Source organism: Suricata suricatta, chromosome 8 (genome assembly GCF_006229205.1).
Source record: "Suricata suricatta isolate VVHF042 chromosome 8, meerkat_22Aug2017_6uvM2_HiC, whole genome shotgun sequence".
Classification (NCBI taxonomy): domain Eukaryota; kingdom Metazoa; phylum Chordata; class Mammalia; order Carnivora; family Herpestidae; genus Suricata; species Suricata suricatta.
Genome location: NC_043707.1, coordinates 1501368 through 1518470, shown reverse-complemented (window position 1 = coordinate 1518470; position 17103 = coordinate 1501368). Strand labels below are relative to the sequence as shown.

Genomic DNA, 17103 nt, shown 5'->3' with positions numbered 1-17103 from the left:
GTTCGGGGCGCCAGGGCGGGCGCGGGGCGCGGCCGGAAAGGGACTTTGCCTTCCTGGTGTCCGGCCGCGGGCCTGGCGGCGCCAGCTGCCGAAACACAGGCTTGGCGGGACCACCCGGGCCGGGCTCCGGGCCGTGGGGCCGGCAGGCAGGGGATGGCCTCAGCTGGGTCGAAGAGGGAGCGGTCCCTGGGGGGACAGTTCGGCCTGCGCCCCGGGAATTCCTGCCGGGCCACAGGAAGGGGCATGATCAGAGCAAAAACTACCTAACCTGCTTGCCCTGGGGAGTTTATTTCTCAGGGGTGTCCACTGGAGGTGGAGGTCGTGGCGTGGAGGGAACTGGGCAGGGGAGCACCTCCACAGGCGGTCTGTCCTGGCAGCAGAGAGTCAAAGTGGGTATTTCCATCCCAGACGTGTGTTTGGGTTTCTCAGGGTAACCCCAGTAAGGTCCTCCCTCTAGAAATGAGCGTTTTCATGTATGGAGGGGGTGGCACTGGGCCTGTCCCCCAGAGGGGAGGGCAGGACCGTTGAGGTTTCCTTAGGACTCTTGGTGGATCTTGATAAAAGTGTTACGAAGTTTTTCTCCTTGCCAATTCGGGGTTGGGCGGGGGGCTCAGCTCCACAGTGGAGGTGGGGATGTTCAGGACTCTGTTCAGACTTGGAAGCCATGGAGGGTGTCAGAGGGCACCCTAGAGACTTGTCCCCGCCCTCCTCATAATGCCGGATGCAGACTGGGAGCACCTAGCCGGAGCTCCCTTGATTTGCTTTGAGATCTGTTTGCTTCCAGCGTTGTGAAATTCCCTGGCTTGTTCATGGAAAGCTTGGGCTGGTGACATCTGCCAGGGAATCTGACTTTGTTCTTCCTAGAAGTGACGCAGAAATGGCATTGTTGAGGAGTCGGTTCCTTTGGGTGTTTTGTTATGTTTTGTTTTAAGTAGACGCTGTGTCAGAAGAGCCAAAGAGATGCTGTAATTCCGTGGGCACCTACTCTGTGCTCCAATAGAAGAAATTGCAGCCATCGTCAGTCCATCATGGGGTGGACAGAGACAGACCTGGGAGCGATCTGGGGCGTAGGGACGGTCAGGAAAACCTTGGGCCTCCTGGGTTTGCCAGTCTTGCATGCTTGCATAGTGTGACGTAACTCTTGGATGGCCAGGTTTCCCGGTGCACCTGTATCCTGGACGGGGCTGCAGGCCTCACTCGGGAAGTGAGCGGGCACCTATGTGTGGCTACTCTAGCCCCCACTGGCCTCTCTCACTCCTTGTGGGCGCCCCACACCCTTTGAGTGCTCTGTGGCCGCGGGGGCGGGGGGTGTTGACATGTGCTGTCAGCAGGCTCCTGCTGGGGCGTGCTTTGGCACTGGGTGCCTCTGGCTGATCCTGGCCTTCCTCTTGGGCCTGCCCTGAATTACTGGGCAGCAGGAGGGTGTCCTGGGAAGTGTGGGAGATGACGATCCTCTCTATTCATCTTGCTTCCCTCCCACTCTTGAACTTGCAGCCCCACCCTGAGCCTTTGTGTTCTCTCGCTGAGTCCTGCCTGTCCTCTGAATGTCCCATGCCCGCTAGGGAACGCCACAGCAACCCCCAGCCCCGGAACCCTGCCTCTGCTCAGTCTTCCCTTACAGGACGACGTCTTTGTAAAATCTTGGGAGGAGAGCATGCCAAGGTGCTGTGTGGAACAGGCCTACTCCTAGACTGGGCACTTCCCTGTGCCCGCCCCTGGGGCAGGCGTTGTAAAGAGCAGATGCAGAGCAGCCTTGCAGCTGCTGGTCAGGCGAGGAGCCAGATCGATCTAGATTGCCCAGCAGGTGCTCAGGGTGGAGGCCAGGCCTGCTCCCAGGTTCTCTTCCAGGACTGTCTCTGTCCACCCCAGGACGGTCTCCAGGGCCCACCGGCAAGACCAGTGTCATGCCTCCACCCACCCTTCTTCCCGAGTGCCCTCTCTCCCACAGGCCATTTTCTTCTCTGAGAGACGATTCGGGTCTCAGGCTCCACCTCACCCTGATGTCCCTCTAGTGTCAAAGCGGTTTGACAGGGCTGCTGTACAGAGTAGGATGTGTCTGAGCTAGTGCGGTTTCCCTTTCATTTCACAGGCGAGAGGTGGGAGGGGACTTGTTTTTCTGTTGTCAGGGCCCGTCCCCACCCCCAGCCTGTCCTCCAGTGCTCCTCAGGGGCCTAGACGGGGCCCACCACCGTCCAGCTCACTCTCGCCAGTGGTTGGTGCCGGTGCCACTATTGGCTCTTCTACGCATGCTCAGTGCGCACCCAATGCCTACTGGGAACAGGGAGTGGCACAGCCCCAGGCAGGGGCACATACCACCTCATGGGGGTCTGAGCAGGGCTCTCTTCCCCTCTCCTGCTCCCTCCCTTTAGGGATTGGCCTGGCCATCCTGGGGCCCACCCAGGTTGTCCTTCCCCCTCTGACATCTATGGCCTGGCCTGCCCAAGAGCTTCCCACGCTGCTCCGTCCTGTTTTCTAGGCCTGGCCTGGGCCTCTGTCCTCAGACCTGTGACCGTCTCCCGGCTGCGTGATCACTAGAGGGGGCGGGACTCAGGCCAGGCTGGTTGGGCCACCATGCCCTGGTCCTTGCCTGGCTGCTTGGTCTTGCCATTCACCTCATCCCATGCTGTGTCGAGGACACTGCCATCCTCCTGCCTGCTCCTCGCTGGTGCTGGCATCTGGTGCAGGCCTCCAGTGCCCAGTCTCACAGCCCAAGAGGGGCACTAGCATTTCCCTACTCACGCCCCGGCTCCAAACCTGCTCACCCTCTTTCTCAGACAAACCTAGCCTTGAGCCTGTGTGTCGCGGCCACTTTCCTTTCCCGACCTCTTCCTGTGGCTTCCATCCCTTCCTGAGCCAGCCTGGCGACCCCTCCCCTGGCTCGGCTCCGGTGTGCTCGGCACTGGCCACTCCCGCAGCCCGGCGGTCCGTCTTGGGGACTGTGCCCTGCCTCTCTGTCCACGGTGAGGGTGCCACCAGCAGGACACCGCCGAGGCAGACCAGGGCAGACCCCTGACAGGAAGGCATTGGAGCTGGAGGAGGCAGTGGTGACGGTGGCGACCCAGCTCCGGTTTCCTTTGTGGAAGGAAGTTGTTCCTTTGCTCGGTCTGCCGGACTTGGACGCCTTTCGGCTGGGGGCTCCCTCGCGGGGCTGCTCGTGGGCAGATGCCAGGCTCCTAAGGCTGCCGCCTGTGTTGCCTCCTCATAGCCAGGGCCCTGAGTCCCCGCATGTCATTGCGTGACGGGCCTGTGATCCCCGCAGCACCCTGACCGGCAGGCGCTGGTCCCCTGGCAAGAGGCAAGAGGGACTCGGGTCTGGGCTGGGAAAGCACGGCTGGGTGTGGGCTTGACCCAGAGGGGCAGGTCCCCTGAGAAGAGGCCAGTGTGGGACCCCAAGTCCTGGGGGGAAAACTAGAGGAGGGGGAGCCTCGGGAGCACAGCTGTGATGAGCACCCCCAGACTCCGTGTGTGGCAGGGGCAGTGGTGGGTGGCCACATTCACCCTGCCGAGCCTTGCCAGACATGATGTCAACGGGAAGGGGACCTGCTGGGGCAAGTTTGTCCTCCTCCCCCCCGAGAATGGGTGTGGCTGAACCCTGATGCTTCCCTTGGGCTCCTACGGGGGACATGGGGTCGGCTTCCTCTACCCACAGTGTATCACCCGAAGTGTGGACTGAGGTCCCCCGCTTCTCCCCCAGAACCCCCCAGGAAACCAGTATTCACCATCCTGATGCTGGGGGACAGTGTGACCATCCATTCTCCCCACCCAGTCCCGCGCCTTTCCAAGTTCATAGCCATTCTGATCCCGGACATCCTCCCTGGCTGAACCTAGCTAAGCCTAAACACGAAAGGGGTGACCTTGACATGGCCCTTCCCAAAGTGAGGAATCTGACTAGAGGCGAGTGACCAGCTCCAGGCTGGGGGGGGTGGGGCAGGAGCGCGGTGTAGTGGGAAGGGGCGTGGAGAGAAGGCGGAGCGTGTGGTCTGGATCCAGGGGAGGGGAGTAGGAGCCAGAGAGGAGGGAGCCTGGAGGGAACAGTGCCCTCGTTGGCTTGGAGGGGAGGCCTGGGCCCACGGCAGGGCCCTGCGGAGGGGCGGATCACGCTGCACGCACAGTGCCAGAGACCCCTAGGAAACAGGCGCAGGGGTGGCTGCACCCTGCCCCTGCTGAGTGCCCGCAGCTCAGCACTGACCGCTCTGACAGCTGGTTGGCAGGCAGGAAGCTGGCCAAGAAGCGGCCAGGGCCCATGACCAACTCCCCGGTGGCATCATGGGCAGACAGAGCGTGGCTAGGCCTGGACTTGTGATTGTCTGTCTCATCCTGGTGGCATTATTTCCATAGCTGCTTCTTAGACTGTAGTTGGCCTGTGCTCAACACCCATGTGATTAAGCCCTGGGTTGCCAGTCAGCTTGGTCCCTGTCACTGTCTCCCTGGGGTCACCGCCCCTGGGGTGACCTCTGGCTGTCGCATGGCTGGTTTGGCTGTGGATGAGGGAGGGCCTGCCGCCCCCTGGTGGCCAGGCCTGGTGTTGCGCCTCCATCCTGCAAACCCGGGTGGGTATGCTGCAGGGGAGGAGAGGGAGCGCCCCCTCACTCCTGCAACCCTGGGGGCCCAGGATGGCAGAGGATGGTGCCAGCGGGGCCTGCCTTGGGCATCGCATGAGGGCCTGAGGGCCTCCCTTTTTTCTTAGCCAGACAGCGTCCTCCAGGGGGTATCCACGGCCCTGCTCAGCAGGCCCCTTACTCTTGGTTCCAGGTGGTCTTTGGGAAGAAGCTTCCTGCCTTTGCCACAATCCCCCTCCACCAGCTGCAGCACGAGAAGAAGTATGACATCTATTTTGCAGACGGAAAGGTTTTCGCCTTGTACAGGTGAGCGGGGTCCCCGGGGCCTGCAGCCAGCCTGGGTCTGTAGGGGGCTTATGGCAGAGGCGAGGGTGTGACGCGCATGTCAGGGCCCCTCTCTCACTTCCTGGCATCACCTGTGCTGGAGTGGCAGTAGAGACCGGCAGGGGCGAGTCCAGGGAGAGCACTCGGCGTAGGGTGTGGGGCCGTGTGAGGTGCTCACGAGCCCCTGTGAGTTGGGATCTTAGCTCGTGGCAGGAAACCCCACAGAGGGCACGGCTGTCGTGGGAGTGGCCCTCGTCAGCCGGGTGAGGGGCTGGCTCCCGGTGCGGGCTCAGTCACCATGCCCACCCGACGCAGAGGTCAGGCGTCCTGCAGCCAGGCCCTACGGGGGCCTGGGTGTGTTCGAGGGGCCCGCGCGTTGGTGGGCATGGCAGGCGCCCGACCGCCTGGCTCCTCCGGAAGCGCGTGCAGGGGCCGTGAGGAGGTGGCAGGGCTCACTCGGGACGGTGCCACTGAGTGCCCACGCGGTCGGGGGCGTCCCCGGCGTGTCTCTAGGCAGCTGCTTCAGCACGAGTGCCCACAGTGCCCAGAGCTGCCGCCGTTCGGCCTCTTCGGGGACCTGGAGCAGCACATGCGGAGGCAGCACGAGCTCTTCTGCTGCAAGCTGTGCCTCAGGCACCTCAAGGTGCGCCCTCCCGCTCCCCTACCTCGCCCACCCTGCGGGGGTGGGGGGCCGCTGGGGTCTGGGGGCCCAGAGCCGGCACCGGCGCCACCGGGTCCCCCCTTGTGTCGCAGGGTCTGTGGGAAGGGGAAGGGCCCCCCCCCCCCCCCAGTGCCCAGCACCCTCTTCCCTGCAGATCTTCACGTACGAGCGCAAATGGTATTCGCGCAAGGACCTAGCGCGGCACCGCATGCAGGGCGACCCCGACGACACTTCGCACCGAGGGCACCCGCTCTGCAAGTTCTGTGACGAGCGCTACCTGGACAACGACGAGCTGCTCAAACACCTGCGGCGCGACCACTACTTCTGTCACTTCTGTGACTCGGATGGGGCCCAGGACTACTACAGGTGAGCGGGAGCCGGCGCCAGGGCAGGGCCGCGGGGGGCGGGCCGGCTCCTGCTGACACCCCGCCCCCCCAGCGACTACGCCTACCTGCGCGAGCACTTCCGGGAGAAGCACTTCCTGTGCGAGGAGGGTCGCTGCAGCACCGAGCAGTTCACGCACGCCTTCCGCACCGAGATCGACCTCAAGGCGCACAGGACGGCCTGCCACAGCCGCAGCCGCGCCGAGGCCCGCCAGAACCGCCAGATCGACCTGCAGTTCAGCTACGCGCCGCGCCACTCTCGCCGGAACGAGGGTGAGCGCCGCCTTCCCGCCGCAGGCCTCCGACCCAGGTCCCGGCCTGGCCCCGCGGGCGTCCCTGGATAGGGGACACGCAGGTGGAGCCTGCGTCTCCTCACCCCTCACCAAGCCCTGGGCGTCTGAGCGCCGCGTGAGCTCGGGGAGCGCCCTGTAGCACCCGGCTCCCGGTGTCTGCACCTGCCGCGCGGGGGCGAGGAGTGCAGTGGGGTGGACTGCGGAGCGCTGGGGCGCACAGACCCCGGAGGCGTCTGCTCCCATCCTCGGGACTCCCGGAGCACTGCCTCAGCCCGGCCCGGGCCGTGACAGGCTGTGTGCCGGCCGCAGGGGTCGTCGGGGGCGAGGACTACGAGGAGGTGGACAGGTACAACCGTCAAGGCCGTGCGGGCCGGGCCAGCGGTCGGGGAGCCCCGCAGAGCCGCCAAGGAAGCTGGAGGTACAAGAGGTGGGAGGACTTGCGTGCCGCTGATGTTCTCCTGGCGCCACCCCTGAGGCAGCAGCTGCGGCCAGCAGCTGGGCTGGGACCAGGCGGAGGGGTCGGGGGACTCAGGCCTTCTGTGTGGCGTCCTGTACCTGGCAGTGGCCCTACTTAGTGTCTTGAGCAAGCAGAGCTTCCCAGCTCTTTTCTCTAGTTCCAGCAAGAGACACCAGGAGCACCAGTTGGGGTGGGTGACGGAGCCTCTGTCACTTGAGGGCTCCGTGCAGCTGTGCTGTGCGCCGCTGGGTGCTGCCACGGCATCCGGCAGGACCGAGCCCCGGGCTTGCTGCCTGCCCAGGGAGCCCCAGCCACCTGCGCCCGGTGGCCGGACCCATTGTGGGTGGGGGAGCCCCTCCTCAGCACCTCGCTCTGCGCACCCCTGTAGTCCTGGGCCTTGCCCAGCCTGAAGGCCTCCCCCTCCCAGGGAAGAAGAGGACCGTGACGTGGCAGCTGCCCTCCGGGCCTTGGTGGCCGCACAGCAGCAGCAGGAGGAGACACACAGGAGTGAGGACCGGGAGGAGGGCAGCAGGCCCAAGAAGGAGGAGGCAGGGCTGCGGGGGCTCGAGGAGCTCCGAAGTGCCCGGCGCCCGCCCCGGACTCAAGGTGAAGGTCCAGGTGAGCCGGCTATGCCCTGGCTTGGGAGCCACCCGCGACGTGAGAGGCAGGCCCCCGGCCGGCGCGGTCCTGGGACTGCCCGGGGCACCCCTGAGCTCACCCGGCTCGGTTCCTACACCCTGGACTCAGCTCAGCCCTGACTCAGCGTCCCTTCATGTCTGGTAGGCCCCAAGGAAGCCTCAGCAAACGGTCCTGTAAGCCAAGAGGCCCTCCCGGCAGCCAGCCCGGCTGCAGGGGCCACGCTTCCGAGGTACGCTCACGCAGAATGGGGGTAAGGGAGGGAGCCTCCTGCGGAAGGTGGGGGCAGGGCAGGCCCCCGCGGGCCGCTGACACCACTCCCCTTTCTGGGCCCAGCACCCTCCCACCCCCTACTTCGAAGCTCAAGGATGAAGACTTCCCCAGCCTCTGTGCTGCCGCCGCCGCCTCTTCCTCCTCCTCGTCTGCCGCCACGGCCACCCTGGGCCCCGCGGGGCCGGCGCTGGCACCCCATGTCCCCGCCAGGGGCAGAGGCACCTTCCAGGAGGACGACTTCCCCGCCCTGGTGCCCTCGGCCTCCAAGCCCAGCTCTGCCCCCACCAGCCTCATTTCTGCCTGGAACAGCAGTGGCAGCAAGAAGGTGGTGCATCCCACCACAGGGGCCCAGGCTGCGGGCGGGAGCAGCCAGCCCCCCAGGAAGGCCGGGAAAGGGGGCAAGGGCAGCAAGAAGGGCGGCCCACCCCCCGCAGAGGAGGAGGAGGAGGATGGCCGCTCTGGCCTCACAGCCCAGGAGCTGCGGAGCGTGCCCACCACGGTGGCTGTCTCCTCCCTGCTGGCGCTGGCCTCAGCCCAGACCACCACCAAAGCGGGCAAGAAGAAGAAGGTGGGCTCAGAGAAGCCGCGTGCTGCCTCGCCACCTCCACCGCCCCCTGACAGAGACGGGCTCCCTGGGCCCGAGGGGCCAGCTGCTGTCATCGTCAACGGACACACGGAGGGGCCGGCCCCGGCTCGGAGCACCCCCAAGGAGCCCCCTGGGCTCCCACGGCCCCTGGGCCCCCTCCCCTGCTCCACATCCCAGGAAGAGTTCCCAGCATTGGGAGTCCCCTGCCCACCCAGGATGCCCCCTCCCCCAGGTATGTGCGCCTGGCTCAGGCCTGCTTCTGGGCAGCTGTGAAGGGGTGGGTAGTCAAGTCAGACTGGAACCCCTGGGGCGGGGCGGGGCGGGGCGGGGGGGGGGGGGGCCTGTGGGGGAAGCACACCCTGAGGGGCTGTTGCGAGGCACCCACTGGCCAGCTGGCAGGGACAAGGAAGCCGGAGAGGTGGGTGTCAGCCGCCTTGGAAGCTTAGCAGCACCACAGTGAGGAGTCTGCTTACCCTGGTTGGCCCTCACCCCTCTGTAAACTGGAGGAGGGAGTAAGTCACCTTGGGCCAGTGCTCAGCGGGCATGCGGGCTTCCAGGTGGGCTGGCCAGCAGGGGGAGCCACAGCGGTCAGGGTCACGGTCCGGGCCCTGCGGTGCCACCCCCTGCAGGCTTCAACGCTGTGGTGCTCCTGAAGGGCACTCCGCCCCCGCCCCCACCTGGCCTGGTGCCCCCCATCAGCAAGCCACCCCCCGGCTTCTCCGGCCTCCTGCCCGGCCCACAGCCAGCCTGTGTCCCCAGCACTGCCACCACCACAAAAGCGTAAGTGTTGGTGGGCCACCCAGCCTTGTGTCCCTGGGAGCTGGCGGGTGCCCTTCCCTCAGGCCACCCCAAAGGCCGAAGCTGCCACCTCCTCCCTGTCTCTCGACCCCAGACCCAGGCTGACACCTGCGCCACAGGCCTACCTGGTGCCCGAGAACTTCCGGGAGAGGAACCTGCAGCTCATCCAGTCCATCAGGGACTTCCTGCAGAGCGACGAGGCCCGCTTCAGCAAGTTCAAGAGCCACTCAGGGGAGTTCAGACAGGTGAGGCGGGCAAGGGCATGGGGGGCTGGTGCAGCCACTGTTGGGGCTCAGGCCCACGCTGGACGTGACCGAGTCTGGCTCTGGGTGGCAGGGCGTGATCTCCGCGGCCCAGTATTATAAGAGCTGCCGGGACCTGCTCGGGGAGAACTTCCAGAAGATCTTCAACGAGCTGCTGGTGCTCCTGCCCGACACGGCCAAGCAGCAGGAGCTGCTGTCCGCACACACGCACTTCCGAGGCCGAGAGAGGCCTCCAGGCACCAAGGCCAAGAAGAAGAAGAGCGCGTGGCAGGCTGGCACCTGGCCGGCGGGCCTGGACTGCTGCGTGTGCCCCACCTGCCAGCAGGTGCTCACGCACGGGGACGTCAGCAGCCACCAGGCACTGCACGCCGCCCAGGACAGCGACTTCCCCTCCCTGCAAGCCATCGCCAGGATCCTGACGTAGCTCCCGCCAGCATGGGCAGGAGCTGCCCCACCCTCCTTCCTCCTTCCTGTCTGCCACGCGCCAGGGAGCCTCGGGAGGCCGCCTGCTCTGGCCCCTCGGCCGGCCAGCCTGCCAGGGGCCACCAGTTAAGCTCGGCCCACCCTCTCGCAGGAGTCCAGCCAGGGTCCCGCTGGGAGCCGGGCGCGGGCCTCAGCGGCAGGCCGGTCTTGGTTTGTGTTTTCATGCTTTTGGAGGTTGGGGGGCGAGGGGGAGGGCTGGCAGGCCGGAGCCTGTCCATGCTGTCCGCACTGGTGGCAACAGTGGCCCTCTCCAGCCCCCCGCCCTGCCCCAGCCAGAGGGCTGCAGCAGCGTGGACCCCGAGCCAGAAGCTGTGGGTCCACCCCTGCTGGAGTCCTGTGCTGAGCGTGTTGTGTAAACAGTTGGCTGTTTCGTGATTCAAGAACGTTCAGGATTAAAAGACACGAAATTGTGCTACTTGAAGTTGTATCTTTTTACGAGACAAGCTGAATCGGGGATCTCAAATTGCCTCTGACCTTTTATAAGACCGTGTATCTTCAAATAAATTTATTTTGCAATAACGCACATAGCTGGTGTTCGGAGCTTCTGTGCCCTCCCTGACCGGCCCGGGGCCAGGGAGCAGCCGGGGTGGGGGGCGACCCACGCGCAGAGCTGGGGCGGCTCGGCGGTGCTCACAGGAAGCAGCAACCAGCCAGGGCCCCGTCCCGGAGGTGTGGCGCTGCCCACGCCGCCCAGAAACAGACCCTGCCATGTCTGACCTACAATTGTGTACCCAGTAAAACTGTCCTTCCGGAACGTGGGCGTCCTGCAGAGCCAAGGTTTGCGCCTGCAGGCGGGCAGAGAGCTCCTCAGTGAACGAGCCCTTGAGGGACAGCGGAGGGGGTGTCTGAAATCCTGCAAGAAAACTCGTCCTGAGTCACTTGCATCTAATATCTCTGAAGGGACCAGAGAAATCTTTCTGCCCTAAACCATGTAAACTGCAGTTCTAAGCACACAACCACATCCAAATAAAGGACATGTCCTTCTACGAGAAGAAACGTATCTTTCTAAATGAGGAAGGGGGCACCCAGCACACCACCTGCCTGTGGCCGGGACCAGAGCCGTGCCCGCAGCTGACGCCCGTGCCCGGGGCCCAGCAGCAAAGAGCCGTCACCCTCGTTACCCTCCACCGGGCTGCGCAGAGGCCACCGGCCTTCCCTAGGACCCCCCGGAAGCCCTCTAGCTGGTGCCCTATCTGCAGGCCTGAGTACAACCAGCCCCGCAGAAGAGCAGTCTGGGAAGCAGGGTACCTCGTTAACACGGTCGAAAATAAGCTGTTCTTAACGAAGCAGGAACCATACCAATACCAGGCAACACTTAAGCGATGCTGCTGCGCCTCGAGGCCTGCGCCGGGCTCCGCATGTGCGCCCGCAGGGCCCGAAGCCAGCCCTGCACCCCGCGACTACAGAAGGGGAGGCTGAGGCCCAGGCGAGTGGAGGCGTGCCGGACACGGCCCTGCTCAGACGTGGCACAGCCGTCATTCCAGCCCCAGGGAAGGTTCTCCGCGCCGTTTCTCTCAACCCGACAATTAGAAATCTTAGAAATGAGGGCGCCTGGGGGGCTCAGTTGGTTCAGCGTCCGACTTAGGCTCAGGTCATGATCTCACTGCTCATGAGTTCAAGCCCTGCGTTGGGGCTCTGTGCTGACAGCTCAGAGCCCGGAGGCTGCTTCGGTGCTTCGGATTCTGTGTCCCTCTCTCTCTGCCCCTCCCCTGCTCACACTCTTTCTCTCTCTCTCTCTCTCTCTCTCAAAAAAATAAAAAAAATAACCATTGAAAAAAAATTAAACCTTAGAAATAGAAAAATAACTGAGATAAAAATCCCAAGAGATGGGTTCAAAAGCAAACACAACCAAGCTGGGAAAATCTCCTGAGGTTGTTAGTTCCCATGAAGTGTGACTGCACGGAGCACCTGCGGGGGTTCCAGGAACGGAAGGCGGTCGTGTAGAGAAGGGGACAGGCAGAGAAATAATGACTTTTCCCTGGCATCGAAAAAAGACAAAACTTAGTAAGCACCAGGGTGTACTTGAATGGCTCTACCAGGAGAGCACGTGACTCAGTCTTGGGGTCGTGAGTTCCAACCCCACATTGCAGTTGTGTGGAGACTAATAAATGGTTGTTTAAAAAAAAACACACACAAACAAGTACTAAACAGGATAATTTTTTAAAAAGCCACATCTGAACATAATTCAACTTATAATACATTTTACCAAAAAGAAAACAGATAATCCACAAAGGATTATCATTCTTGTCGGTCTCTGTCAAATATAAATTTTTTTTCATTTTTTTAAATGTTTTATTAATTTTTGAGACAGAGAGAGACAGAGCATGAGAGGGGGAGGGGCAGAGAGAGAAGGAGACACAGAACCGGAAGCAGGCTCCAGGCTCTGAGTTGTTACCACAGAGCCTGACGCGGGGCTCGAACCCACGAATGTGAGATCTGACCTGAGCCGAAGCCGGAGGTTTAGCTGACTGAGCCACCCAGGAGCCCCTAAATAAAATTTTTAAAAATTTTTTTTGTTTTATTTATTTTTTGATAGAGAGAGAGAGACAGAGCATGAGAGGGGGAGGGGCAGAGAGAGAAGGAGACACAGAAGTGAAAACATGCTCCAGGCTCTGAGCTAGCTGTCAGCACAGAGCCTGACGCAGGGCTCGAACCCACGAACATGAGATCTGCCCTGAGCCGAAGTCGGAGGCTTAACCAACTGAGCCACCCAGGCGCCCCAATAAATATTTTTAAAAACCACAATAGTTTAGATTAAAGAAAAGAGAGAAAAGAGATGGGTGTCTCCTCAGCATTTCAGAGTCTGCTCTGAGCAACCCAGAGGGATGTGTGGCGGGGGCCTCAGGGACCCCCGGAATGAGGGCATCAGTCTGAGCTCCACCTGCTGCTCCTTTCTGGGTTCTGGGCGCTGATGGGGCAGATCCCACCCTCTGGCAGCCACAGGGGCAGGGGCAGAAACGACTCCGAGCCTGTCTGTGCCGAGGAAACTCACTTACAGTCTTTATTGTAAAGAAGTTGCAGTTGAAACACGGGGACACTGAAAATACACGATCAGGGGTTATTCTTTCAGAAGAAGGAGAGGAAGATCCTTATATACAAAAATTGTAAACATGTTCACCTAAATAGCCACACGTAATTGGTCTATGCTACAACGTACAGGGCTGTCACTCAACTGCAACTCCAGAGGGAGGCGTCTGTCTGTAGGAATGAAATGTGGCAGCCACATTTGGCATTGACATAATGTAAAAAGCCGGCTTTGAGCAATGCATGAGCAGTCAGCTACGTAGAGGGACCCCAACCTCGGGCTGTGCCTTACCACGGGGTGCAGGGCAGGGTGCTGAGGGACTGATCCAGAAAGCCAAGGTAAAGGGGTTTGCACAGATCGGCCGTGCCCAGGGCACTGCGGGCATACGGAGCCTCTGGGCCTCCCTCCTTGTGGGGGGCTTGTCTCTCAGGCACCCCCAGGTGTCCCAAGCCTCCCTTAGGCAAGTTCTTACTGAAGGGGTGGGAGACGGCCGGTGGCCAGGCCTAGAGCCGTGTGGTGCCCTTCCAGCCCAGAATGCCCACCTCTGGGCAGGCTCCTGGGCCAAGGCAGGTAGGGGTGGGAGCAGGGGCCACGTCAGTGAGGCTGCTTGAGGGGAACTACGAGGTGAAGCCCGAGGACTTGACCACAATCACAACATCAACAGGACCAGGCTACTCCAGCGAGCCTGTGCGGGCGAGGGGACGGAGGCTCCAGACAGGGCGGGCGCACAGCCCCATGGGGTGAGCCGCCACAGGAGCAGGGACCGTCGCTACCCCCAGGGACATGGGATGGGAACGGCGCCGTGTCTAGGAGGCAGCCCCCTAGCTGTGGAGCGCAGCTAGACCCCTGACCCCAGCGTGGACAGGTGAGCCAGGGGCTAGCTGACTCAGGAGAGGAGTGGCCCCCTCCCAGGCTGATCCACCGGAGGCTGGAGGACACATGTCCAGGACTGCACTGTCCCCTCCTCAGGACCCCAGGCCTAGGGCCAGCGCCTAAGGGGACAGGGGGAACTTGGGGGCGGGGGCAGTCCAGGCACCCTGGGAGCTACCCTCTCTTGGCCCCAGATGGCCCACAGCGGCCACCCCCTCTGTCCCTGGCGCTGGGCCAGGAGGACCGGAGGGAGGTCCCGGGAAACCCTGGACCCTGCCTGACTTGGCGGCAGCCTCCGAGCCCTGGTGGGGGCCTGCCGGCCTCTAGTAGGCAGGCACCTGGTACCCTTTGGGGCTGGTGTCCAGGGTCTCGGTGAAGGGAGGGCTCTGGTAGGTCTCGGTGCCCTCCACGCCGCTGCCCACCGGGTAGCCAGGATAGGCCTGACCCGCCCCGGCGCCCAGCTGTTCGGTGGCAAAGAGCGACATGTCCGTGCCCAGGCGGAACCGCTGCAGGGCCTTCACAGTGAGCGCCACCTGAGGGGGAGCCCGGGGTCAGCCAGCACCGACCCCGCCCCGCCCCGGCCCCGGCCCGGCCCCCGCCGGCCGCACTCACCCAGCTGAGGATGGAGAAGAAGCTGAAGGCGATGGCGGCCCGCGCCGCGTCCCCCGCCTGCAGCGTGCCGGGCCCGGGCGCCGTGCGCTGCCACTGGTTGGTGAGGAAGCAGAAGCCCACGAACCACAGGAAGGACCAGAGCCCTGAGGGCGGGCGCGCGAGTCAGGAGAGGCCCGCGCGGGACCCCGCCCCACGCCGAGCAAGCCCCGCCCCGCGCCCGGCCCCGCCCACCTGAGAAGCCCAGGTCCAGCAGCACCGCTCGGCGGCGGTCGCGGACGCTGCTGATCTGCTGGAAGCGCACGTCGAGCAGCAGGAAGGCGGCGCAGGCGAGGAAGGCCCCCAGGCCGAGCGCGACGCCGAAGCGGCAGGCGCCCGCGTTCCCGTTGAAGACGCAGCGCAGCTCGGGGCCGCTGTCGGTGTTCACGTAGCCCTCGTTGACGATGGGCCCGAAGACGGCGATGGAGAACACCTGCGGGAGGCGAGGGGCGCTCAGGGCCCTGCGGTGGCCTCCCTTCTCCGCAGAGGCGGATGTCCCCATCACCCATCGCGACCGCTCACACCCTCGGGCCTGTCCCTACCTGTCCCTGCAACACAGGGCCCATCTGCGGATCTTCGGGCACCCTTTCCTTAATACCTCCCCCACGTATTTAAAAATTAATGGACATCAGGGCACCTGGGTGGCTCAGTCGGTTAAGCCTCCGACTTCCGCTCAGGGCATGATCTCATGGTTCACAAGTTCGAGCCCCACCAGGGGCTCTGTTCTGACCGCTCAGCCTGGAGCCTGCTTCAGATTCTGTCTCCCTTGCTCTCTGCCCCTCCCCGTCTCTCTCTCTCTTTCTCAAAAACAAAACAAAAACAAAAAAAACTTTAACAAATTACGAACATGTACCATTTAGTGAGCATCTACTATGCCCAAGCACTATGCTTAAAACCACTACTTTCCATGGATTCCTCATAGAATCCTCCCTGCAAACCACAAGGGGGCCATTGTTCTTATCCTTTTATAGATGGGAAATTGGGGCGCCAATTAGTGAAGTCACTTGGCTGATAAAAGATGGGGCTGATATTCAAACTGGGTCATCGGCACTGCAGGGTCTCTGCATGGCCCACTCCAGACCGTAGAACAGGAGCCTTCACCTGGACCAGTGATTCCTAGGCTCCAGCGGGTGGCACTGTGGGAGGCAGGTGTGAAGAAAGGGGCCAGAGCACTGGGGGGAGCGACTGAGGGGCAGTTGCACAGCTGTCCCCCAGATTCTGCATAGACCTCACCCTCAGCATCTGGGAACTGTGTGGCCAGGCTTCGTAACACGCCAAATACAGGAATAGGTACAGCTCATGGAGTACTGGGGCCCGAGAAATAATGCGCACCCAGCGTGCTGCACTGGTGGGTCCTCAAGAACCTGACAGCCCCCTGTGGCTAATTATCAGCTGTGTAACTGCTGGGGCTCAGAGACCGGCACTATTAACCCTGGGGTTCAGTCAAACCTCAGCATCCCACGCCCACAAAGGCTAGAAGGCAGCTGGCAGCGGACCAGGGTCATTTTACACTTTATTTACCTTTTTTTTTAAGGTAGGCTTCACGCCCAACATGGGGCTTGAACTCATGACCCTGAGTCACATGCTGTACAGACTGAGCCAGCTAGGCACTCCTGGACCACATGCTGTTCTTTTAGCTCTAGGCAGCCCTGTGTTTCTAAAAACAGACTTCAAGTTTCAACTTCATTTCTCTCCTTTCCCACTCCAGCTCCTTGAGATGAAGTCGGGAGGGAAACTGAGGTGTGTGGCACAAATGTGTCCCCCCAGGGTGGTCCACAAGTCACACCAGAGCTGGCACTAGGACACAGGGGTCCTACTTCCTGGTCTGCCCCAAGTCAGCCCACCCTGGGCATCGCTCTCCTTGAACACAAGCGAGCAGGTGCCACCGGCACCAGGTGCCACCAGCTACACAAAACCCACATATAGTCACCCCGCCTCTCCATGTTTCCTGCCTGGAGGGGTTGGAGGGAGGAGCAGGCCGCCCCCTCTAGGGATGCCCAACTAGGCTAGGCTGTCCCCAAATCGTCCCCTCCCACACCATCCCCAGGAAGCCCTCCCAGTGTAGAGTCCCTTCTTGCTGCCCCACCCAGTTAGATCCCAGAGCACCCCCCACACTCACAATTGCAACTGGGGGGGGGGGGTCTGGGAAAGGGCCAGTTCCCTTCGAAGGAACCTGGAGGACGTGTGTGGGGGAGAGGCAGGTGCAAGCTCTGCCTGAGACACTTGGCTCCCACAGCCCCTCCTCGTGCGGGGACTGAGCGCTCGAGCCGAATCGCGTCCCCGCCCCTGTGTCCGCTTCCAGGTCGTGAGAACAAGAAAAACGAAGCGAGGGCTGAGGTAGGGGTCAGAGGTAGAACTAAGGAGGGATTGGAGGATGGGGCGGCGGGCGGTGACCTCTCAAGGTCCCCGGCGGTTCCTGCGGCCCCTCCCCCTCCCGCAGGTGGGCGCGCCCAACCCGGTGACGTCACCTCAACCTGCGGCCGGCGGGGGAGGGGCCCGCGGGGACAAGGATGGGGGCGAGGGGCTAAGGGCAGCGGGACGGGACGAGGGATGCGAGGCGAGGCGGGATGGGAGACCGGGGCAGGGGCCGGGACCAGGGCCACTCACCCACGACGCGACCCGCAGTAAGGTCTGGGGCCGCCGCGCGAAGCTTACGGGGTCCAGGGCAGCCCCCGCGCGGCCCGCGCCGAACGAGGATCCCTCCATCGCCGGCCCAGGAGGGACGCGCGCCCCCGGCGCCCTCTGTCTGTCCGTCCGTCCAGCCGGCCCCGCCCGAGGCCGCCCGGGTGTGCTGCCGATGCCGCTCGGTGCTGCCGATGCTGCTCGGTGCTGCCGCTGCTGCCG

General features: G+C 63.0%; 2 protein-coding genes across 3 annotated transcripts; one reads left to right on the top strand and one right to left on the bottom strand.

Annotated features, from left to right (window-relative positions):
• Positions 1-44: 44 nt before the first annotated feature.
• On the top strand, positions 45-10239 carry ZNF598 (zinc finger protein 598; the record flags this gene model as incomplete). The annotated part of the gene is made up of 12 exons (XM_029949389.1): positions 45-389; positions 4753-4865; positions 5397-5526; positions 5699-5910; positions 5983-6200; positions 6530-6647; positions 7105-7295; positions 7461-7545; positions 7650-8404; positions 8802-8952; positions 9065-9215; positions 9307-10239. Coding segments are annotated over 12 exons (2820 nt in total), but the record flags the coding sequence as incomplete, so codon positions are not given.
• A 2453-nt stretch (positions 10240-12692) lies between these two features.
• SYNGR3 (synaptogyrin 3) lies at positions 12693-17097 on the bottom strand. 2 transcript variants are annotated; one of them, XM_029947734.1, is made up of 4 exons: positions 16867-17097; positions 14455-14692; positions 14224-14366; positions 12693-14144 (listed from the first exon to the last, which is right to left on the bottom strand). In XM_029947734.1, the coding sequence occupies exons 1-4, from the start codon at positions 16963-16965 to the stop codon at positions 13935-13937; spliced, it is 690 nt and encodes a 229-aa protein (XP_029803594.1). In that variant the 5' UTR covers positions 16966-17097; the 3' UTR covers positions 12693-13934. The 2 variants fall into 2 exon arrangements, with proteins under 2 accessions (XP_029803594.1, XP_029803595.1); XM_029947735.1 differs by having other exon boundaries at positions 16915-17097.
• Positions 17098-17103: the final 6 nt, after the last annotated feature.